Source organism: Mustelus asterias, chromosome 23 (assembly GCF_964213995.1).
Source record: "Mustelus asterias chromosome 23, sMusAst1.hap1.1, whole genome shotgun sequence".
Classification (NCBI taxonomy): domain Eukaryota; kingdom Metazoa; phylum Chordata; class Chondrichthyes; order Carcharhiniformes; family Triakidae; genus Mustelus; species Mustelus asterias.
In genome coordinates this window covers 44688031-44712355 of record NC_135823.1, presented here as the reverse complement: position 1 = coordinate 44712355, position 24325 = coordinate 44688031, and the positions used below count along the sequence as shown (strand labels likewise).

At 42.0% G+C, this 24325-nt stretch overlaps 1 protein-coding gene across 1 annotated transcript in view; it reads right to left on the bottom strand.

Moving 5' to 3' along the window:
* clcn7 (chloride channel 7) overlaps positions 1-24325 on the bottom strand; it is a 68247-nt gene that overhangs the window by 28240 nt on the left and 15682 nt on the right. The window contains exons 5-13 of the mRNA XM_078240414.1: positions 22112-22244; positions 21189-21298; positions 17951-18031; positions 10052-10114; positions 6097-6180; positions 4725-4818; positions 3343-3407; positions 1153-1269; positions 307-361 (exon numbers count right to left, since the gene is read on the bottom strand). Of these exons, the coding sequence (XP_078096540.1) occupies positions 307-361; positions 1153-1269; positions 3343-3407; positions 4725-4818; positions 6097-6180; positions 10052-10114; positions 17951-18031; positions 21189-21298; positions 22112-22244 (802 nt within the window). The remainder of the gene's footprint in view (positions 1-306; positions 362-1152; positions 1270-3342; positions 3408-4724; positions 4819-6096; positions 6181-10051; positions 10115-17950; positions 18032-21188; positions 21299-22111; positions 22245-24325) is intronic.

Below are 24325 nucleotides of genomic sequence, written 5' to 3'. Positions count from 1 at the left end.
TGAGTTTGCAGTAATAACTGCTGGTTTATCATACTAGTCACCAAACTGCACTTTCTAGGATATAATATTAAACATACAAAAATTTAAACTGCATCTGAGTGAAATTCCTTTTAGAAAAATAATAATGCTAATCAAGATTTTGTGTGTGAAATATCTAACTTGTCAGCTTGCTTCAATGAACGCAGACAGCAGTTCATCTCAGATAGTCTGCAATTTTGTCAATTTGCTGCAAACTTTCAAGAAAAGTAGCACTTTGTCTATGTTAACGGCCTCCACTACTGCATTGATAAATAAGATAATACATACCAATTGCACCTACGCATATAAATATAGGGATTTCATACAAATTATACTGGACAGCCTGTAAAGAAAACAAGCAAGTAAGTTGAAAGCAACAAAAGAAATAGTAATATTGGCACAGATTTGTACCCACTTATCACTTTCTAGGTTAGTGGACACAATACCCAAGATTTATCCTACAATATTCAACAATACTAAAGATGGTCAAGCAAGAAAGCTAGGTAAAGGACCATAAATTATTCTGAAGGGCACTGTGATAGAGAGTTGAGGTAAATCAAAAGTTATGGCACTATAGAGAAGCACTATCCATAACAGCATTGATAAAACGGAGACACAGAAAAATTGTAACATGGAGATTGATAGGTTAGAGGTGACGGAGGAATGTTTTTATTCTATCGTCTAATAAAAACTAACACTAAGAAATCTGGTTGTGTTTTTTAATAATGACTTGATGAAGGAATGGAGACATATCAAAATTTGCAGTCGACACTAAAGTGGGAAGGGAGGGACTGGCAGGGAGTAGTATGGGGTCAAAGACTAATTAAGTGGGAAAATGTGAGATCATCCTCTTTTGACTCAGCCCCTTTTGACCCAAAGAAAAAAAGTTTTTAAATAAAAAAATAGTGAAAATCTAGGAACTGTCAAGAAGAGACTGTGACTCCAAGTGCAGAGATATTTTAAAAATAATAGCCATGTTTAAAATGCATGAAGGATAGTTGAAACCTGTATTTGTCTACGTCAGTAATGGAATTTGTACATCACACTTCTTCCCTGATGCAACAAATTGCTAATGAGATAATGAGACTATGATTACAAAACAATAAAATCATTCATTATTTCACTTTTCCTTACCTCATTTTGGAATCGCCCAAAATTGATCAGACCTGGGTTTGACAGATCACCTGGTTTGCCATGGTAGATACTCAGGACAAAGTTCAAAGTAAATGTTGAAATCATTGATGCAAAGAACTAGAACAAAGATAAAAGATTCTGGGAATTAAATTTAATTTTACACGAAGAAACAGAAAAGACTGTTATGAATATATTAAATTATGCATTATGAATATAAAATATCTCCCCAAGAATCTTTTTTTTTCACATCTGCATGGTTCCATCAGGAAAAGAGACTGAAACCATGACAGTCACACCAATCTGTATCATTTCAAAATGTAAATACTAATGGCTGAACAGTGTCTCCTAACCTGGGAAAAGTGGCATCATCCAGGTGCCAGGACTCGATTCCCAAACAAACAGGCAACTATTCCTCGCAATTTGTTGTCTAGAATGTTGCTGCAACACTGCTCTTGTACCTGGAAGTAAGTGGACAGTGTCCAGCCTTCTGAATCCATCCCACCCATCACCAATCTCATGAAAGATCAGCATGTATTTGAATTTTAAGTATCTAAATTCATATAACAGCTTATATGAACAACAAGCATTTATAAAGCAACTGCAATGTAATAAGGTGTCCCAAGACACTTTATAAGCATTACCAAACAAAATCTAACATCGAGACATGTAGGAAGGCACAAGGCCACAAATTGGTCAAAGGGGTAGATTTGAGAGAGGTCTTAAATGGGGAAAGAGTTGGAGCAATTTCAGGAAATTCTAGAGTTTAGGGCCTGAAGGCCCGGCAGTTAAGCCAGGAATGCTGAAGGGGTAAGTGTAGAAAACTCTGGGCGCTGGGAGGCTAGATGAGGTCACCGAGATAGGAAAAGGTGATAACATGGAAGGATTTGAAAATGTGAGAATTTTTAAAATACCCTAATTGCGCTTGAGAAGGGATTGATGATTTGAAATAACAAACGATCATTGCCCATTCCCCCAGGCCATCTTACAAACTGAAAAGATTCTTCAACAATGTAGGCCCGTAGAAGCATCCGAGTGCATATGTAGCCTGATCCAGAAACCAACACTTTGGACCAGGACACTGGCAAAAGCTCAATTTAATTGGATCCTGCTACAGCAATTAGAATTTCCTATCACTATGCCACTGGGGGAGATGGTGGCATAGTGGTAAAATCACTGGATTAGTAATCCGTGCTCAAGATACATGTTTAAATTTCACCATTACAGCTCGTGGTTCTTAAATTAATGAATAAAAATCTAGACTTGAAAGTTAAGTCTCAGTAATGGTGCATTGTAACCATCATTTATTGTTGTAAAAACCCATCTGGTTCATTATAGAATCATGGGTAGCATGGTGGCACAGTAGTTAGCACTGCGGCCTTTCAGCGCCAGGGACCCAGGTTCAATTCCGGCCTTGGGTGACTGTCTGCATCTTCTCCCCGTGACTGCATGGGTTTCCTCCAGGTGCTCCGGTTTCCTCCCACAGTCCAAATAGTCCTAACAGTGCAGGTTAGGTTGATTAACCGGGTAAATACGTGGGGTTATGGGGATAAGATGCTCTCCACTGTCAGGGAGCCAGTGCAGACTCGATGGGCCGAATGGCCTGTTTCTGCACTGTAGGATTCTATGCTTATGTCTGTTAGGGAAACAAAACGTTCCACTCTTACCCAATCTGGCTTACATGTGGTTCCAGACCCACAGCAATATGGTTGACTTTCAACTGCCCTCTGAAAGGACCGAGCAAGCCACTCAGTTGTATCAAAGTCACTACAGACAGACCAGCAGGGATTGACTTGGGGAGCAGAAAATGACAACAGTATACCCCACCCCCTTGATCCTGCAAAGTCCTCCTTACTAATATCTGGGGCCCTGTGCCAAAATTGGGAAAGCCTCCCTACACTGACCAGACTAGACAACCAACAGTCTGACATAGTCATGCTCCCAGAATCAGACCAATGTCATAGACACCATCATCGCCAGGACAAATGTCACAGAATAAGTATCCCAGAGCACTTTGTAATCCGAATGGGATATGGAGAAAGGGTAGGAAACGGGGGAGGACCATGAGTAACTGGAAGCATGGTTACAAAGGGTTTCATTGAGTATTTTGAGAAAAAGAGTCAGCGGGGCAACAGCTGTGGTAATAATGTGGTAATCATTAGGTATTCTATTTTGTAAAGCTCCAACACTTACAATACGCCAAGTCAGCATTTGATTCCAGAAGGAAGCCCCTTCTTCCAAGCTGAAAAGAACACCACCTGCAAGATAAATTTATGTTACAGGGAAGCTTCACTTGAAAATCACTAACTACTACATCTATCAATAGTAAATCCAAAAAGTGTCACTCATCCAAATATAATGCATATAAAAGTGACTTCACTACAAACTATTAGGCCAAGTTCAATTTTTTGAACAGTAATTAAACATCAAAACCATATTTGGCTACACTTTCCAAAGATTTTGAAATTCAAAAGGCAACCAGGACTAAGTTTGCAGAGTTGTCTTTAATACAGTATTTTAATTGGCAGAGAAGACTGAAGGGCGACCTGATTGAGGTGTACAAGATTATGAGAGGCATGGGACTGGGAGGCATGAACAGAGTGGATAGGGAGCAGCTGTTCCCTTTAGTTGAAGGATCAGTCATGAGGGGTCATAGGTTCAAGGTGAGGGGCAGGAGGTTATGGGGGGGGATGTGAGGAAAAAACGTTTTTTCATAGAGGGTGGTGACAGTCTGGAATGCGCTGCCCGCGAGGATGATGGAGACAGGTTGCCTCACATCCTTTAAAAAGTGCTTGGATGAGCACTTGGCATGTCATAGCATTCAAGGCTATGGGGCAAGTGCCAGTAAATGGGATTAAGTGGAAGGTCAGGTGTTTCTCATGTGTCGGTGCAGACTTGATGAGCTGAAGAGCCCTTTCTGCACTCTAATGATTCTATAATGTGCAACATTATCAAGATTGGAGGTCTTTTCATTAAAAGTAATGGTTAAATGTACTGCAGTTGCCATACCAGGGAAACTGAATATTAGTCAATTAATGACAAATAAGGATAGTCGTGTGTTTTGGTGCACCACCTATGTAACTACCAAAGCGTATTTCATGCAAGATCTTTACAGCCAATTAGAGAAGACTGCCATTCGAACAAACCGAGTTGGATACAAGCCCAAGTCCCAGTGACAAAAAGACAGGACGCTGATCAACTCCCATGACAGCTCCCTCTAGAAGCATTTCATGATACAGTTGGCCATTTAGTGAAAATCCAGGTTGCCTTCCCCCTACACACTGCACCCCACCCCCTCCCATTTAAAAGAAATACTATCTGCTCTTTTCTGTTGCTGTTCTAAAGATCAGAGGTTCACTTGTATGCAACGTGATATATAACATACTATATACAAAACATAATTTCACATGGGAAACTTAAACTACACAAATTGTTTCAATGGAAGGTCATTGACCCAAAACATTGACTTTATTTCTCTCTCCACAGATCCTTGCACACCTGCTAAACATTTCCAGAATTTTCTGTTTGGGTATTCAACATAAACATGGCACACTGGTTATCATATTACTCCTTACCTACTGGGGCACCAAAAGCAGCAGAAACCCCGGCAGCAGCACCAGCTGACACAAAATCTCTTTTCTCGGTATCTCTGCGAAAATACTCAAATATCTGAAACGAAGAGCAGTAAGACAAGGTTCATGTTCCGTCAATTTGTTCAAGACTATGGGCTTGGTTTGATGGGATACTGAAAACTCAAAAACTGCTCCTGTCCGCAATTGGAGTGATAAGTTTTCAGAAGTTCCTTGTTCAAAGATGACATAACAATTAAAGGCAAAATAGGTGAAATTTATACCCAACTTCACACAGCCCAGTAAAATTTTTGACAATTAATTCCCCCTTCCTCTTTCTCAACAACAACAATCTAGTAACATTCCAGGATATCAATAAACTTCAATATACAAGGTTGCTGAAGAAATAAGTCATCTTCATTTTTAAAATCAAGTTTACTCCCACATACATGAATACGAACAGAAGTTTAATGATGTCAATAGCTTTTGCATGATTTCCACTCAGCTAGCAGGATCACCTGGACAGAATGAAATGAAATAGCATAAAGGATCACAGAATTTTAATCTGGGTTACACCCATACCTAATTTACACTGGAATTTCTGCTATCTTTTATGCTGGTTCACAAGATCATTCGTCTGAAGAAATCCCCACCCAACACTCAGGAAATGTCCGCAGGGCAAAATGGTGAGTTTCCAGCTGCCAGAGGTTGACATCACATTACAGCTGGATTTCGGGCACATGGTGTTTGCGATCGATTAATAATGATGTGCAGCTGAAGTGACCAGCGATCATCTAAAACCTCATTCAGATTTGTTTTTTTTTAAGTCCAATGATGATCCCCACATGAGAGACAAACAAGATCCAAGCTGACAAGGCACGACATTGCACCCAATCTTGGGCTCGATCAAACCAGATCCAAGTTGACAGGATGAGGCATTGCACCCCCTCCTGGGCTTGATCTAACGCTTCAGCTTAACCAAAAGACCGGGATGGCTTTGAAAAATTGCATCAGGTAAAGCCTTGGTTTAGCCTCATTGGCTACCCTGACACATTACTCTTCCCTAGCCAGGACAAACCACGATCGTAGGCATCAGCACACCCCAAATGCAATGGGCTAGCCTCGTCCCCTGTCTGATCATGGTTTTACCCCTACTAGGTCCGTTACTTTAAATTAGTTCAATTGATCTGCCCTTCATACACCAGACCTGTGACTAACAATCAAGTAAGTCACCAATCGTTCAGTTGTAACAATTACTTGAACATATTTGCAGTTTAAATTCCATCATATCGAGGCCCCATTGGCTGTGTGCTAGTCAACAATCAATCAAGAACAATAATACTTGAGATTTTACATTTGGACTTTTGTCAAAACTAACCTTGAAATCTTTCTTTAAGGTTGAGGATCTCCCCTGTGAAATGCCAGCTGCAATGACAGCACCAGAATGAATCATAGGACCTTCCTTGAAATCAGAAATGAACACACAACTGAGTTAAAATTTGAACAGAAGTAATTAAATGGGGTTACTGATTAATTTAATTAATTAGGGGTTATTGATCCTCTTTCAAGTTAATCCACTTCAAGGTCGCAGCACCTTTTTTGACATATGCAGCAGCACTGTTTATGAACCATCGTAGTTTTAACCCCATCACACAACAGCTGGATCGCCAACACTATTTTTCTCTAGTAAAATAGTTTTTTTTTAAAAAAAGTTCAGTCCCAGGATGTCTGCATTACTGGCAAGATGAACATCCATTGCCCATCACTAATTGCCCTCGCAGAGGTGGGGGTGAACTGCCATCTTGAACCAATGTGGGCACTATGGGAAAGCTACTTTCACAGTGTTGCTTGGTATGGAGTTCCAGGGTTTTGATAAGAGTGATAATGAAGGTAGGACAATATATTACCTGGTCAAGATTATTTGTGATCCAGAAAGGAACTTGCAGGTCATGGTGTTCCCATGCACCTCTTGCTCATCTTTCCAGATGGTACAGTTTGCAGATTTTTGATTTGATTTATTATTGTACATGTATTAGCATGCAGTGAAAGGTATTGTTTCTGGCATGCTATACAAAGCATACCGTACATAGAGAGCGAAACGAGAGAGTGCAGAATTTAGTGTTACAGTCATAGGTAGGGTGTAGAGAAAGATTAACTTAATGCAAGGTAAGTCCATCAAAAGTCTGATAACAGCAGGGAAGAAGCTGTTCGTGAGTTGGTTGTTATGTGACCTCAGACTTTTGTATCTTTTTCCCGAAGGAAGAAGGTGGAAGAGAGAATGTCCGGGGTGTGTGGGGTCCTTAATTATGCTGGCTGCTTTGCCGAGGCAGCGGGAAGTGTAAACAGAGTCAATGGATGAGAAGTTGGTTTGTGAGATGGATTGGGCTACATTCACGATCTTTTGCAGTTTCTTGCGGCTTTGGGCAGAGCAGGAGCCATACCAAGCTGTGATACAGTGCATCTGTAAGCGTTGGTGAGAGTCTTATCTGACATGCCAAATTTCCTCAGTCTTCTGAGAAAGTGGAGGCGTTGGTGGGCTTTCTTAACTATAGTGTCGGCACAGGGGGGACCAGGACAGGTTGTTGGTGATCTGGATACCTAAATACTTGAATCCCTTGACCATTTCTACTTTGTTCCCGTTGATGTGGACAGGGGCATGTTCTCCACTACACTTCCTGAAGTCAATGACAATCTCCTTCGTTCTGTTGACATTGAGGGAGAGATTATTGTTGCTGCACCAGTTCACCACAATCTCTATCTCATTCCTGTACTCTGTCTCGTCATTGTTTGAGATTCGACCCACTATGGTGGTGTCATCAGCAAACTTGAAAATCAAGTTGGAGGGGAATTTAGCCACACAGTCATAGGGTGTATAAGGAGTATAGTAGGGGACCGAGAACACAGCCTTGTGGGGCACCAGTGTTGAGGATGATCATGGAGGAGTTGTTGCCTATCCTTACTGATTACCTTATCCTTACCGTATATAGAGAAGGAAAGGAGAGAGTGCAGAATGTAACGTTACAGTCATAGCTAGCTTGTAGGGAAAGATCAACTGGAAGTAGGTCCATTCAAAAGTCTGATGGTAGAGGGGAAGAAGCTGTTTGAGTCGGTTGGTACATGTCCTCAGACTTTTATATCTTTTTCCCGATGGATGAAGGTGGAAGAGAGCATGTCCAGGTTGTGTGAAGTCCTTGATTATGCTGGGTGCTTTTCCGAGGCAGCAGGAAGTGTAAACAGTGTCAATGGATGGAAGACTGGTTTGAGTGATGGACTGGGCTTCGTTCACGACCCTTTGTAGTTTATTGCGGTCTTTTGAAGATGATATTTAATAAACCTTGGTGAGTTGCTGCAGTGCATCTTGTAGGTGATGCAGACTACAGTTATGGAGTACTGGTGATGGAAGGAGTGTTTAAAGTGATGGATAGGATGCCAATCAAGGGGGCTTTGACCTGGATGACACTGAGCTTTTTCAGTGTTGGAGCTGCACTCATCAAGGCAAGTTAAGAATAGAGCATGCCATTACATTGCTAACCCGTGTCTTGTAGATGATAGAAAGGTTTCAGGGGGTCACAAGGTGAGTTACTTGCCACAGAATGCATAGATTCTGACCTGCTCTTAACATAGTGACTGTTCCAGTTAAGATTCTGGTCATTGGTGATGCATAGGATGTTGAATATTGTGGATTTTATGATGGTAATGCCATTGAAAGTCAAAGAGATCGATACATTCTTGTTGGAGATGGTCATTGCCCAATGTTACTTGTCAATTATCAGTAAGGTATTCATTCAGCAAACATGTAGACTGAATGGAAGAGGAAGTGAGAAAAATAATTCTCATGTTATCAGAAGTCACAAATTTAGGCTGATGCTTGAGCAATCTCAGATTTTCAGGAATCCAACATCAAAATCCAGAAATAGCACACCAGTAAGTCCACGGGCATTTCTGCAGCCTGGAAAGAACTTTGCTGTGAAATAAAGTTCTGGATAAAATAAATCCACGAAGTGATGTTATTTTTGTAATATCAGTAAGTGCATTAAATTACCCATTCACGCAAATAAGATAAATCAGGTAGAAAACTTCACTGGCAGACGATGAAGATTGTGGGGTAGAAGCAGGCTGTGACGACAATGTTCGGCAGACCTTGTACTGGTGTGTTTTAACATTCTAGACTATACAATGGACAAGGGGTTGAAGAATAGAAGTGGTGTTTAGGTGGGATTGAGGAAGTGGGAAGGGGAAGAGCACTATTTTAGCCCTGGATAGTGAACAGCAGGATAAAACGCCCTGAGGGTCAACTTCTTCACACAGAGGGTAGTGCGATATGGAATGAGCTGCCAGAGGAGATGGTGGAGGCAGGTACAATTACAACATTTAAAAGAGATTTGGACAGGTACATGGACAGGAAAGGTTTAGAGGGATATGGGCCAAACGTAGGCAAATGGAATTAGTTTAGGAAACCTGGTCAGCATGGACGAGTTGGGTTGAAGGGCCTGTTTCCATGCTGTATATCTCTATGACTCTATAATCATGGTTTGCCAAGAGGGTAGATCTTGATTATTCCCAATGAGCTAGCAACAATGATCCAAAATTGTATAAGAAAGAAATTTTCAGAAATAGAAACATGTACAAGTTAGGCTATTTCCATTTCCTGTTTTTACTTTGCACTTTGTAACATTCACAACTCCACCAAGTTATGTGCAGTTCTTTGCACACACATTATAAGAAACAGTGCAGACCTACTAGATTGATCACAATGGTCTTGAGTTCTGCAAGTTCCTACATTCCGTCAAATTGCTAAACAATTTTGTGAAACCAACTTAAAACTTCTGCTCCTTAATTGCAGTTCCTTAATTCAAACCACAGAACTTTATAGATCGCGTAAAAAAAATGTGCAAACAGGAAATACTGAATAGTCTGCACACACACAGCAGAATGACAACGCACATTTTAGGTCCGAATACTGATCAATTTGTAGCTATAACAGAATACTTAAGACTGGACCACAACTAAAACCACAACTAAACAAATTACTTGTTTTGTAACATACATATAGCTTTTTAGTATTAATTTATCTTGGTACTAAATGTTGCACCAATTGTTAAATGTATCATTTTTGTAAATACAAGAGTGGCATGTAAAATTTTAATATCACATTTTGCAGCATTTATTTGCCTTGATGTGAATTAGCCTTAATTATTGGATGAATTTGTTCTCCATAACACATTCCTCAATTACAAATCCATCGGAGAAAATGGTGCAATGCAGTTCATGTAAGATAATTGTAGCAAACATTATGCAAAAATACACAGCTGGTTATCTCTGTTTTACATTACCTTCCCAACTGCCAGTCCACCAACGACAGAAGAAATCACACCAAGCACCTTCACCAGCAGGGTCTGCAAGATAAGCACAACCATAAATTTAAAGAGCAGAGAGAGAGGAGAGGAAACCCCCACCATTCAACCCCCCCAAATGTTCACTGATACCTTTCTGCAGTCTATAGATTCCTTCATTATCAACCACATGGTCATTTTTTGTGTCATCTACAAATTTCTTGATCACACATCCTTACATTCAAATCCAAAGTATTGATACAAACCACTTAAAGCAAGCAACCTAGTACTGACAGTGGGAGAATCCCACTGGAAACAGCCCTCCAGTCACAAAAATTACCATTAGCCTTTTTTTTCTGTCTCTGAACTAATTTTGGATCCAACTTGCCACTTTGCCTTGGATCCTATGGGCTTTAACTTTTGGGACCAGTCTGTCATATGGGATCTCCTCAAAAGCCACGCTAAAATCCACATATACTATGTCAAATGAAACGCCAACCCTACTTGTTAACTCCCCAAAAGATTGCATCATGTTAGTCAAACCTTTTCTCAATGAATCCGTGCTGCCTTTGGTTGATCAGTGTCTTCCCAAAAGGAAGATTTATTCTTTCAATACTTTCCCACCAGAAGTTGAGCTTACTTTCCCTGTAAATACTAGTCTATTTCTTTCTCCCTTTTAAGGTCTATTCATCGATTTGGAAAGGCTGACCATCACAGCCTTACCTTTGTACTCTTTCCTTGCGATTATAAAGCTGAGGATCCCACATGCATCTTTAAAACGGATTAATAACTGGGCAAAAATTTTATTCAGAACTCCCTTTATTGAAAACTCACTTGTTTACATCCATTGTAAAGAAGGGTGCATATTTTTGTAATTATCCCGGGTGCTTGAATATTATGACAGGACTCTAGGGCGCAAAATTACAACCTCATCCCACCCGTTATTCGGCAAGGCGAAGTGGTAAGATTGCTTGAGTGGCGGAAAATCTGGTTCACACCCATTTTCTCAGCTCACACAATCTTACAGGCCCTGTTTTGCCAGCGAAATCAGCTTGAAGCCAATTTAAATATTAATGACTTGTTTGACATGTCACTGGTGAGTTCTGGATGTGATCGTTAGGGATCACTTACAAATATCAACTTGCGAGTCGAGTTTCACACCCTGGCAGTGCCCACCAGGCACCATTACTGTACCAAGAGTGCCAAGGAGGTGGGGATTCGTGGGAGGGAATGATTAGTGGGGGAACTGGCACAGAGAGCAATCAGCAGGGTTGGGAGGGACTGGCACAGTGCAGGAGGTCTCCCAGTTCACTGGGAGATCCGGGTGCCTGTGCAATGGTGTCCCAAGCACTCTGCAGCCAGCTTCACCGGTGAGCTTATGCTCCGCCCCCTACTGGTGAGAATTGCAACGGAACAGTAAGATTGCAACTCACGGCTCGCCAAAAACACCAGCGCCATTCTCCCATTTCCTCGCTCGTTCGGCACTTCGAATTCCTTTCGTAAGATCACACCCTCAATGTCTCAAGAACATTTATTAAGTAAGCGAAACAAGCCATACACAGTTCATCATTCCCTTATCTTAAACTTTTCAAAAAAAAGGCCCTACTTAAATCCTGAAGCAAACTGTCTCTCATTATCACCCGAGTTGTACTAAGAGTCAATAAAGAAGAAGCATGGACTTACAGGACTAAAAATGGGGACCATACCAAAGAAAATAATAGTGGGAGATGGCAAGCATTTTAATGGGGATAAGGAATATTAAAGACCATTGCAGAAGTAGCAAGATGAAAGGAAGACCAAAGGCTAGATTGCACTTATTTTGCTTCCCCTCACCGAGTCAAAAGCAACATGCAATAACTAGTGAGCAACCATAGTCATAGTAAAATACAAATGGAGATAAACTTTACTTCAGTAAGCATTCAATTAATTTCCTTTCCTATTTCTATTTCCTCTCTACCTGTAAGGGGTATGGTTCCAGAAAGAATAATCGTTTCTCAATTCTAAACTAAACGGTGATTGTTCACTTCTAAGCTAGACAGTGAATATTGATAACCACATAAACAGGCCCAAACATTGCCTGGCATTGATTACTGTGAACTACTTACAATATAGGAGGTCACTAGGAACCCTAGTTGTTTTTCCACCCCCTAAATGAGGATTCCTCTGTCAATGTATCAGCAATTGCATTGTATGGCAATGACATTATTATGCCAATTGCATTGTTAAAGATGGGTGTAAGTATTAAAGTATTGGCTCAGCTACAAATAGGCACAACTGGAACCATGAGCTGTCTTGTGAATAAACCTGCCTGAGGTAAAAGACTAGCTTTATTCTAATTCTTTCACCATGCGGTGTTATTGGAATTAACATCCTGGCCAATTTTAGCAATCACCTAATAAGAACATAAGAACATAAGAAATAGGAGCAGGAGTAGGCCATCTAGCCCCTCGAGCCTGCCCCGCCATTCAATAAGATCATGGCTGATCTGACGTGGATCAGTACCACTTACCCGCCTGATCCCCATAACCCTTAATTCCCTTACCGCTCAGGAATCCATCCATCCGCGCTTTAAACATATTCAGCGAGGTAGCCTCCACCACCTCAGTGGGCAGAGAATTCCAGAGATTCACCACCCTCTGGGAGAAGAAGTTCCTCCTCAACTCTGTCTTAAACCGACCCCCCTTTATTTTGAGGCTGTGTCCTCTAGTTTTAACTTCCTTACTAAGTGGAAAGAATCTCTCCGCCTCCACCCTATCCAGCCCCCGCATTATCTTATAAGTCTCCATAAGATCCCCCCTCATCCTTCTAAACTCCAACAAGTACAAACCCAATCTCCTCAGCCTCTCCTCATAATCCAAACCCCTCATCTCCGGTATCAACCTGGTGAACCTTCTCTGCACTCCCTCCAATGCCAATATATCCTTCCTCATATAAGGGGACCAATACTGCACACAGTATTCCAGCTGCGGCCTCACCAATGCCCTGTACAGGTGCATCAAGACATCCCTGCTTTTATATTCTATCCCCCTCGCAATATAGGCCAACATCCCATTTGCCTTCTTGATCACCTGTTGTACCTGCAGACTGGGCTTTTGCGTCTCATGCACAAGGACCCCCAGGTCCCTTTGCACGGTAGCATGTTTTAATTTGTTTCCATTGAGATAGTAATCCCATTTGTTATTATTTCCTCCAAAGTGTATAACCTCGCATTTATCAACGTTATACTCCATTTGCCATATCCTCGCCCACTCACTCAGCCTGTCCAAATCTCTCTGCAGATCTTCTCCGTCCTCCACACGATTCACTTTTCCACTTATCTTTGTGTCGTCTGCAAACTTCGTTACCCTACACTCCGTCCCCTCCTCCAGATCATCTATATAAATGGTAAACAGTTGCGGCCCGAGTACCGATCCCTGCGGCACGCCACTAGTTACCTTCCTCCAACCGGAAAAACACCCATTTATTCCGACTCTTTGCTTCCTGTCGGATAGCCAGTCCCCAATCCACTTTAACACACTACCCCCAACTCCGTGTGCCCTAATCTTCTTCAGCAGCCTTTTATGGGGCACCTTATCAAACGCCTTTTGGAAATCCAAAAACACCGCATCCACCGGTTCTCCTCCATCAACCGCCCTCGTCACATCTTCATAAAAATCCAACATGTTCGTCAAGCACGACTTTCCCCTCATGAATCCATGCTGCGTCTGATTGATCGAACCATTTCTATCCAGATGCCCTGCTATCTCCTCTTTAATAATGGATTCCAGCATTTTCCCTACTACAGACGTTAAGCTGACCGGCCTATAGTTACCCACCTTTTGTCTCCTTCCTTTTTTAAACAGCGGCGTAACATTAGCCGTTTTCCAATCAACCGGCACTACCCCAGAATGCAACGAGTTTTGATAAATAATCACTAACGCATCCACTATTACCTCTGACATTTCTTTCAATACCCTGGGATGCATTCCATCCGGACCCGGGGACTTGTCCACCTTCAGTCCCATTAGTCTACCCAGCACTGCCTCTCTGGTAACATTAATCGTATTAAGTATTTCTCCTGCTGCCAACCCTCTATCGTTAATATTTGGCAAACTATTTGTGTCCTCCACCGTGAAGACCGACACAAAAAACGTATTTAAAGACTCAGCCATATCCTCATTTCCCACTATTAACTCCCCCCTCTCGTCCTCCAAGGGTCCAACATTCACTCTAGCCACTCTATTCCTTTTTATATATTTATAAAAACTTTTACTATCATTTTTTATATTAATTGCTAGCCTAGCTTCATAGTCTATCCTTCCTTTCTTTATCGCTTTCTTAGTCTCTCTTTGTTGTTTCTTAAATTTTTCCCAATCACTTGTTTCTCCACTATTTTTGGCCACTCTGTACGCAGCTGTTTTTATTTTAATACTCTCCTTTATTTCCTTCGTTATCCACGGCTGGTTCTCCCTTTTCTTACAATCCTTGTTTTTTGCTGGAATATACTTTTGCTGAGAACTGAAAAGGATCTCCTTAAAAATCCTCCACTGTTCCTCAGCTATCCTACCTGCCAGCCTGCTCTCCCAGTCTACCTTAGCCAATTCATCCCTCATCCTATCATATTTCCCTCTGTTCAAACAGAGGACACTGGTTTGAGACCAAACTTTCTCCTCTTCCATCTGAATCAGAAATTCGACCATATTGTGGTCACTAGACCCAAGAGGGTCCTTCACAATAAGATCCTTAATTCTACCTACCTCGTTACACAATACCAGATCCAAAATAGCTCGTTCCCTCGTCGGTTCCGTAACATGCTGTTCAAGGAAACTATCCCGACAGCATTCTAAGAACTCTTCCTCCATTCCACCCTTACCGACTTGAGTCTGCCAGTCAATGTGCATGTTGAAGTCCCCCATGATTATTGCCGTTCCGTTTTTACACGCATCCCTTATCTGCTTGTTTACAGCCCTCCCTACCTCAACATTATTATTTGGGGGCCTATATACCACACCTACTAGTGTCTTTCTCCCTCTACTATTCCTCATCTCTACCCATAATGATTCCACGTTTTGTTCCTCAGAGCCTATGTCATCCCTCAGTACTACCCTGATATTATCTCTTATTAATAGCGCGACCCCACCACCTTTTCCTTCCTGTCTATTCTTCCTAAACGCCTGATACCCCTGGATATTCATCTCCCAGTCCTGGTCACCTTTCAGCCACGTTTCTGTAATGGCCACTAGATCGTACCCACTTGTGCTGATTTGCACCATCAACTCATTCACCTTGTTCCGAATGCTTCGTGCATTCAGGCAAAGTGTCCTTATTCCAGCTTTTATCTGAACCCGCTTTGATGAGTCGCGAACACCGTCTCCCTCTACTCCCTTATCTAAATTACCGCCTTCATTCATTTGCACCCTCTCCTCTACCATTAATTTTGTAATTCCCCTTACCCCTGCATCCTCCCCCCCATCAATTAGTTCCTTGATCCTAGTCAACTCTTCTAGCTCCCCTCCCCCCAACCTATCTAGTTTAAATTCTCCCCAGTAGCCTTAGCCAACCTACCGGCCAGGATATTGGTCCCCGTGTGATTCAAGTTCCACCCGTTTTTTGTATACAGATCACCCCTGCCCCTAAAGAGGTCCCAATGGTCCAGGAACCTGAATCCCTGCCCCCTGCACCAGTCCTTCAGCCACACATTCATCCTCCACCTCACTCCATTCCTGCCCTCACCTTCCTGGTAAAAAAAACAAGGATTGAATCGGAGTTGTCGCCGTTCCACAAGGAGATTAATAATGTATCTCAGCCATCAGTAAAGATTTGTAAGATCATGAAAATGGAGCTTCTTGAAATCAATAATACCCAACATTATAACACTAACACAGAATTTCTACATTCACTCAACGTCAGTATCATTTTTCTTGATTTTCCTTCTCCTTTAAGTAGTCAAAAATAGAAAACATTTTCTTGAGTGACACCACAGTGTGCATCAGGCATATTTTACATGGATAAGGGAGCTTGTTCTGCTATTCAAACTATGTCTCAGCCCTGTTTCCCACCATTCATCCCCATTACTCGATATCCTTACCCAATAAAAATGTTAACTGCACTCTTGATAATTTCAATTGACCCAACAGCCACAGCCCTTTGGGGAAAATAATTCTCGGTTTTCACAATAATTTGTGAAAAGAGGCTTCCTGATTACATCCCTTGAATATCTTGGTTTTAAATTTTATGACTGTCACAAATAGCAATATGATAATGACCAGTCTGTTTCTGTGATGTTGATTGAGGGATAAATGTTGCCCAAGACACCTAGAACAGCTTTTCTTCAAAAAAGCGAAATGGAATCTTTTATATCCCCATTAGGAGAGAGCGCCTCAATTTTAACTTCTTTAAAGCGGTTTAAGGCGGCACGGTAGCACAGTGGTTAGCACTGCTGCTTCACAGCTCCAGGGACCTGGATTCGATTCCCGGCTTGGGTCACTGTCTGTGTGGAGTTTGCACATTCTCCTCGTGTCTGCGTGGGTTTCCTCTGGGTGCTCCGGTTTCCTCCCACAGTCCAAAGATGTGCGGGTTAGGTTGATTGGCCGTGCTAAAATTGCCCCTTAGTGTCTTGAGATGGGTAGGTTAGAGGGATTAGCAGGTAAATATGTAGGGATATGGGGGTAGGGCCTGGGTGGGATTGTGGTCGGTGTAGACTCAATGGGCCGAATCGCCTCTTTCTACACTGTAGGGTTTCTATGATTTCTATGATTTCTTCTTATCTGATAGACGACATTTCAGTACTGCATTGGAGTACCAGCCTTGATTTTTGTGCTCAAAGTCCTGGACTTGTCATAGACTCAGAGAGGTTTACAGCATGGAAACAGCGCTTCGGCCCAACTTGTCCATGCTGCCCTTTTTTTTTTAAACCCCTAAGCTAATCCCAATTGCCTGCATTTGGCCCATATCCCTCTATACCCATCTTATCCATATAACTTTCTAAATGCTTTTTAAAAGACAGCATTGTACCCGCCTCGACTACTACCCCTGGCAGCTTGTTCCAGACACTCACCACCCTCTGTGTGAAACAATTGCCCCTCTGGACACTTTTGTATCTCTCCCCTCTCACCTTAAACCTATGCCCTCTAGTTTTAGACTCCCCTACTTCTGGGAAAAGATATTGACTATCTAGCTGATCTGTGCCCCTCATTATTTTATAGACCTCAATAAGATCACCCCTCAGCCTCCCAAGCTCCAGAGAAAAAAGTCCCAGTCTATCCAGCCTCTCCTTATAACCCAAACCATCAAGTCCCGGTAGCATCCTAGTGAATCTTTTCTGCACTCTTTCTAGTTTAATAATATCCTTTCTATAATAGGGTGACCAGAACTGCACACAGTATTCCAAGTGTGGCCTTATCAATGTCTTGTACAACTTCAACAAAATGTCCCAATTCCTGTATTCAATGTTCTGGCCGATGAAACCAAGCATGCTGAATGCCTTCTTCACCACTCTGTCCTTACAACTTTGTGACTCGGATGCAAGAGTGTTACCAACTGACCCATGGCAAGCACTTCAACCACCTGATTTTTTTTTTACCCACTTCTGCTTGTGGGAGTGTTTTGTGTGCATATTGGTTGTTGTGTTTCCTGTATTACATCAGTGGTTACCCTTCAAAAAGTGCTCCATCAGTTGGGAAGCACTTTGAGCCATCCTGCCATCATGAAAGACTCTGTGGAGCACGTTTCACAACCTAAAAATGCAACTACCACAAGTTAACTTTTTATAACTCAGTTTTTAATAAGAATCAATTTGTACTGTGGAGCACAAACTATGGTTCCACGTCCAAGTGCTGTCCAAAATACAAATTATCAGGCACCAAACTGGAGTTTAAGAACAAGATCCACTCAGTTCATTCAATAAAATGTTCTGCCTACCTTAAGTCGAACCACATGTGGGACTTTTACTCCATTGAGGAAACATTTGATCTGGGGAATTCCACTGCCAGCTGCTACAGGCTAAAGCAAAACATCCAATAAAAAAAGTCACAAAGATAATCCAGCACTGCCCTTCGAGGTGGTCAGATTGTAAAAGTTTTTTGTTTAATCGCAAACCATTTTTGCTGCATAGAACAAACTCAACACCCCCAAGCAAACCAATCGCTGAGATAAATAGGAATTAGTTATGATATTTATTATGAGACATAGCATTGTCAAAAAAATGCAAGCGATAGCATGAGGATAAAGCCAGGTTAGTGAAGTGTGAAGATGCAGTTAAATGCAAAAATCACATATCTTTGGCATTGGAATGTTGATGGGAAGTATACGGAGAAGTTGTTTCCTCTTGTGAGAGTCTAGGACACAGAGGGCATAATCTCAGAGTAAGGGGGTTGCCCATTTAAGGCAGAGATGTGGAATTTCTTCTCCCAGAGGGCAGTGAATCTGTGGAATTTTGTTTTTACCTCAGAGGACTGTAGAGGCTGGGTCGTTAAATATGTTCATGGCTGAGATAGACAGGTTTTAAATCAGTAAGGGAATCAAGGGTTATGGGGAAAAAAGTGGGAAAGTGGAGTTGAGCATTATCATATCAAATCAGTCATAAACTCATTACATGGCATAGCATCATTACAGTGGACCAAATTGCCTCCTTCTACTCCCATGTCTTATAGTCTACACCCTAAATGGTAAAATTCTGATCAGGGTGGAGGCACAGAGAAATCCATGGGAGCAGAAATACCGATCTTTCAATAACGGGAACATCGATAGAAAAATTTGCAAAAGAGGAAAAAGTGATTCTGGGTTTTATGTATTGAATAGAAAAGTAAGAAAATGCTGATTTTGTACAAAACATTCATTAGTTCATAATTGGAATACTGCAGGCAGCTCCAGGAAGTCTGCTCCAACAAAGAATTGCAATGCTGCGGAAAAGGAGGAAAAAGAATTCACCAAAATCAGTGATAACGCTGAGAAATCTAAAAGAGTTTTACAAAATGAGAAAGGTTTTGAGACTGAGTATCATGAAAGGTTTGTACTAATTCACAAATTAGTAGAGGACAAACTGTGGATCAATGCTAGTGAAACTTTAGAACAATGCATTATTGGACATGAAATGCTTCACTGCAAATGAAGCATGAACTACCATTTAAAAAGGAAACTCGACACATTTGATCAGAAGAGAAATGGGATCAGAATCAATTACCCTAAATATGGAACAACCAATAACAGATTCCATGAGGTCATGGTTTGCTTCCAATCTAATTTCCATACATTTTATAATAAATATAGTATACACATACTGTACTGCCCAATTCAGCCTATGTTGCATAGAAACAGAGAAAATATTTAGCAGGTCAGACAACATCTGTGGAGAACACAGCAATGTTAACATTTCAGGTTGGCGATCCTTCACCCTCTCCACAGATGCTGCCTAATGACTTCCAGCATCTTCTGTTTTTAGTTCAGATTTGCAGCATCTGCGATATTTTCGTTTTCTATCCACACATTGCCCTACAGACTATGTTTCAGACCAAAGTCATAATACAAACATCTGTGGATTAACCCGAGTACATAACCTAGGCAACTAGTTCAGTACAATGCTAAGGGAATGCTGCACTGCCAAAAGACACCGTTCCGCAAATGCAATGTTAAGGCAAGCTCCTATCTGCCTATTTAAGCAGGCATTAAAGATCCTATGGTATCACTGGTTTAATGTCTCATTTGCGGAACAGCATCTCTGGCAATGCAGCACTCTCTCATGATATTATATAGTTGAATGAGGCAGTCGTTTTTATATAACTAGCTTGTTTGAAAAATGGCTGCCATATTCACCTACATATTAAATTATACTTGAACGACTTTAGGACATTTTTTATTATTTCTTCATGGGGTGCATTTATTGCCCATCTCCAACTGCCTTTGAGAAGGTAGTGGTGGCATATGACTTAGAGGGGAACTTACAGGTAGTGGTGTTCCCCTAGGTCTGCTGCCCTTATTCTTTTGGGTGGTAGAGGTCAGGGGTTTGCAAGATACAGTCCAAGGAGCTTTGATGAATTGTTACAGTGCATCCTGTAAGATGGTACAAACCGCTGCAGCTGTGTATTGGTAGTAGGAGTTCCAATCAAATGAACTCCTTTGCCCTAGATGGTGTTGAGTTTTGTTTGAATGCTGCAGTTGAACTCATCCAAGGATACATTAGTTTAACCTCCCACTCCACAGTTCAACATCTCCCTTGATGCCAGGGCCACTGACTGAGGCAGAGACTGCAGTATATTTTAGGGAAAGTGAATGAAACAGTAATTTAAAGTAATGGGTAAGATAGCTTGGCTACACGGCTGGTCCTGGATTGTTTCAGCAGAGTCATTAATATACAATATTCTAAAAGAGTCCATGTGCACTATAAATTTCTCTGGTTTTGCAAGGAAAAACAGAGTCTAATGAAAGTGAACACAGCAGTGGTTCTTCACTCTTATGGCCATTCATTCCTGATAATATGTATCTGGGTATTACATGTCATACGTGTTTCAAAAACATGCAATGATAACCAAACCAATGGAGGAGATCACAGTGACTAATGGTGTACAATATCAATCTGTCAGGCTCAAATTATGCTGCAGCTTTAAACAGGAAAATCCAATTGCTTTCTGAATGATGCAAAAAGCCACCTTTTAGGATTAATTGCTAATATATTCAAGCAATTTGACAAGTTGGCAAGAAAATTAGAAAAAGCAATTGGGGTAGAAGATCTCAACCATCAGTTATTACCCAAAACACATTAAAAAGTGTTATATTACACAGGTTGAAAAAATGTCTTTCATAAGGCAACAGCAAAGACATTTTAGTAGAAGCAAAATGCTGTGACTACTGGAATTCTGAAATAAAACAGGGAGTGCTGGAAAAACACAGCAGGTCCATCAGCATCCGTAGAGAGAGAAAACAATTGATATTCAGTCCGTTATGAAAGCTGCACAATCTAAATACATTTAATTACTAAAAGGAATATTGATAACAGGATACTGTTTGCGAATACTGAATAATATTGTTGCAAAATTATAAACTCAGTCATAAAATTACATTTTAAAATCCATTTTCAACCTTGCTTACCCAGCAGTTCATTGATTTACAAGGTTTATAAAATTAGGTTGATAAAAATATGCAGAGTAACAGAAAATCTAATTACCTCTATAAATGCCACCATTAAAGAGCCAACTACCACAAAACCTGCATTCAGTGATGCCCAAAGGACAAGCGAAATGGATAATCCACCTTCTCCAATAGACTGGTCGATATCTACATATTATTTAAGGAAGGACAATGGCAATCTGCATAGAATAGTTGAAGGGAAAGATTATACAAACACAAGTAGACAAACCAGCGACAGAGATACTTTACTTTATTTATCCGTTTATGAGTTATTAGCATTGCCGGCTCGGCCAGTATTTATCGCCCATCTCTAATTGCCCTCGAGAAGGTGGTGGTGAGCCACCTTCTTGAAATGCTGCTGTCCATCTGGTGTAGGTACACCCACAGTAATGCTCGAGAGGCAGCTCCAGGAGTTTGACCCAGTGACAGTGAATAATGGCGATACATTGGGCGGCACGGTAGCACAGTGGTTAGCACTGCTGCTTCACAGCTCCAGGGACCTGGATTCGATTCCCGGCTTGGGTTACTGTCTGTGGAGTTTGCACATTCTCCTCGTGTCTGCGTGGGTTTCCTCCGGGTGCTCCGGTTTCCTCCCACAGTCTAAAGATGTGTGGGTTCGGTTGATTGGCCATGCTAAAATTGCCCTTACTGTCCTGGGATGCGTAAGTTAGAGGCATTAGTGGGTAAATATGTAGGGATATGGGGATAGGGCCTGGGTGGGATTGTGGTCGGTGCAGACTTGATGGGCCGAATGGCCTCTTTCTGTGCTGTAGGGTTTCTAAGATTTCTAAGATACATTTCCAAGTCAGAATGATGTGCGGCTTGAAGGGAAGCTTCCAGGTGGTGGTGCTCCCTTGAAGCTGCTGCCCTTGTCCTTCTAGGTGGCAGAGGTCATGGCTTTGGAAGGTGCTGCCAAAGGAAGGATACGCTATCCAGTAAAAAAATCATGGAAAAGGATACTCTTTTTAATTACATTGTACTTCATGTCAGCAAGAAGTTCCACAACAATATCTATAAAACAGGCAATAAGGCCAGTAAGGATTCCTATGAAGCAACAGACGACCCATCGTTTGACTTCAAGTACATGAAAGCCCTACGGAGAAAAAAGGGGAAAAAAACTGTAAGCAAGCCATCAGAAATGATCAAGCTATTACAACTTTGGAAAAAGCTTCTATAATTCAGTGTTGAAAATGAACAGAGTATAATCCAACAGCAACACTATTTCACATCATAATATAGACCATGAAACCCCTCATTCACAGAAGGTCAGTGTGTGCGGAAGTATATATATTCAGGTAATTTTGGGGGTGGGGGGGGGGGGGTAACTGAATTCCAAAGTTAGATGTGCCAAAGAGGAAGAGTAAATGAGACAGCTTTCAGCTGCTCTTAGTTCAGGACTTTCCAACATTCAGCATGGCTACCAAAAAGAGTCACTAAGATTGTGAAACGCAATAATATTATGACATTGTCTTAAGCAATCTTTGCCTACACATATTAACTTGGCATCACTAACCTAAAGGACTGGTCTAGCAGCAATCTTGTAATTAACATATCTGTGAGGTACCACTATAGTTGTCAACTCTGGCTGGACATATTCCAGAACACATTGGCGGAAGAGATGTCATGGCAAGCTGGCAGTAGTGACATCATGGCACTTGAGCCGAATTTTCTCTTTGTGCTGTATATTTTATATAGTTCAATGCGAGGTTGGCAGTAACAAAGATATAGCAGAAAGCAGCTATGTTGTATTGAGCTTTTCCATCCAGCTGGGCCCCAAGTCACATCAGTTGTTCCCGTCGACTGATTTAATGTGACACAGAGAGGGGGAATGAATCTGTCCCCTCTAAATTCCACTGAGCCTGAACAATTCTCTCCCCAGCCAATTGCTCTCGGGGAACACAGTGCACCGCAATCCACCCAGTTACTACCAGTTCAATCCGACACTAATTAATAACATTATCACTCATTAATCACTATACCAGCATCCTGTCAGTCTCAGACAACCCTCATGTTAGCTCATAAGAGCGCCATTTTTTCTAGCTCTGCAGTATGAGCGGGCATTGCCTCAACTGATTGGAGCACTGATCATGTTGTCTGTAGGCCACTCAGATATTTCTGTCAAGTGGCCCCTGCCAACACCAAGTCGGGCTTTTCTGAGTGTGGGGAGTAGGTGCCTGGCATCAGGACTGTAAGGTGGTTCCCGAGCATGAGCTGTGATTGGCTCGCAATAGGTCCTGGCCGTTTGGAGAGTTAGGTGGTACTTAAGTGTGGTCTGTGATTGGCTTGTGGCCTGGCCTGTACTGGCTCCTGTCATGCGTGAAGGAGTGAGTGTTTTCTGCTGTAATTACATTTCAGGGTTTTTCATAGAACCCTACAGCGCAGAAAGAGGCCATTCAGCCCATCGAGTCTGCACCGACCATAATCCCACCCAGGCCCCACCCCCATATCCCCACATATTTTACCCGCTAATCCCTCTAACCTATTCATCTCAGGACACTAAGGGGCAATTTTAGCATGGCCAATCAACCTAACCCGCACATCTTTGGACTGTGGGAGGAAACCGGAGCACCCGGAGGAAACCCACACAGACACGAGGAGAATGACAAACTCCACACAGACAGCGACCCGAGTCGGGAATCGAACCCAGGTCCCTGGAGCTGTGAAGCAGCAGTGCTAACCACTGTGCTACCGTGCCGCCCTCGGGTCTCGAGTGAATTATCCTCTCTTCTGATTTGGGGCGGCACGGTAGCACAGTGGTTAGCACTGCTGCTTCACAGCTCCAGGGTCCTGGGTTCGATTCCCGGCTCGGGTCACTGTCTGTGTGGAGTTTGCACATTCTCCTCGTGTCTGCGTGGGTTTCCTCCGGGTGCTCCGGTTTCCTCCCACAGTCCAAAGATGTGCGGGTTAGGTTGATTGACCAAGTTAAAAATTGCCCCTTAGAATCCTGAGATGCGTAGGTTAGAGGGATTAGCGGGTAAAATATGTGGGGGTAGGGCCTGGGTGGGATTGTGGTCGGTGCAGACTCGATGGGCCGAATGGCCTCCTTCTGCACTGTAGGGTTTCTATGATTTCTATGATTTAAATTTACCTGAAAGCCTGCTTTGTGTCTATAAAATCACAAGGTTTAAAATACTCCCTCTCAGACACAGATCTATTGCAGACAACCAAGAGGTG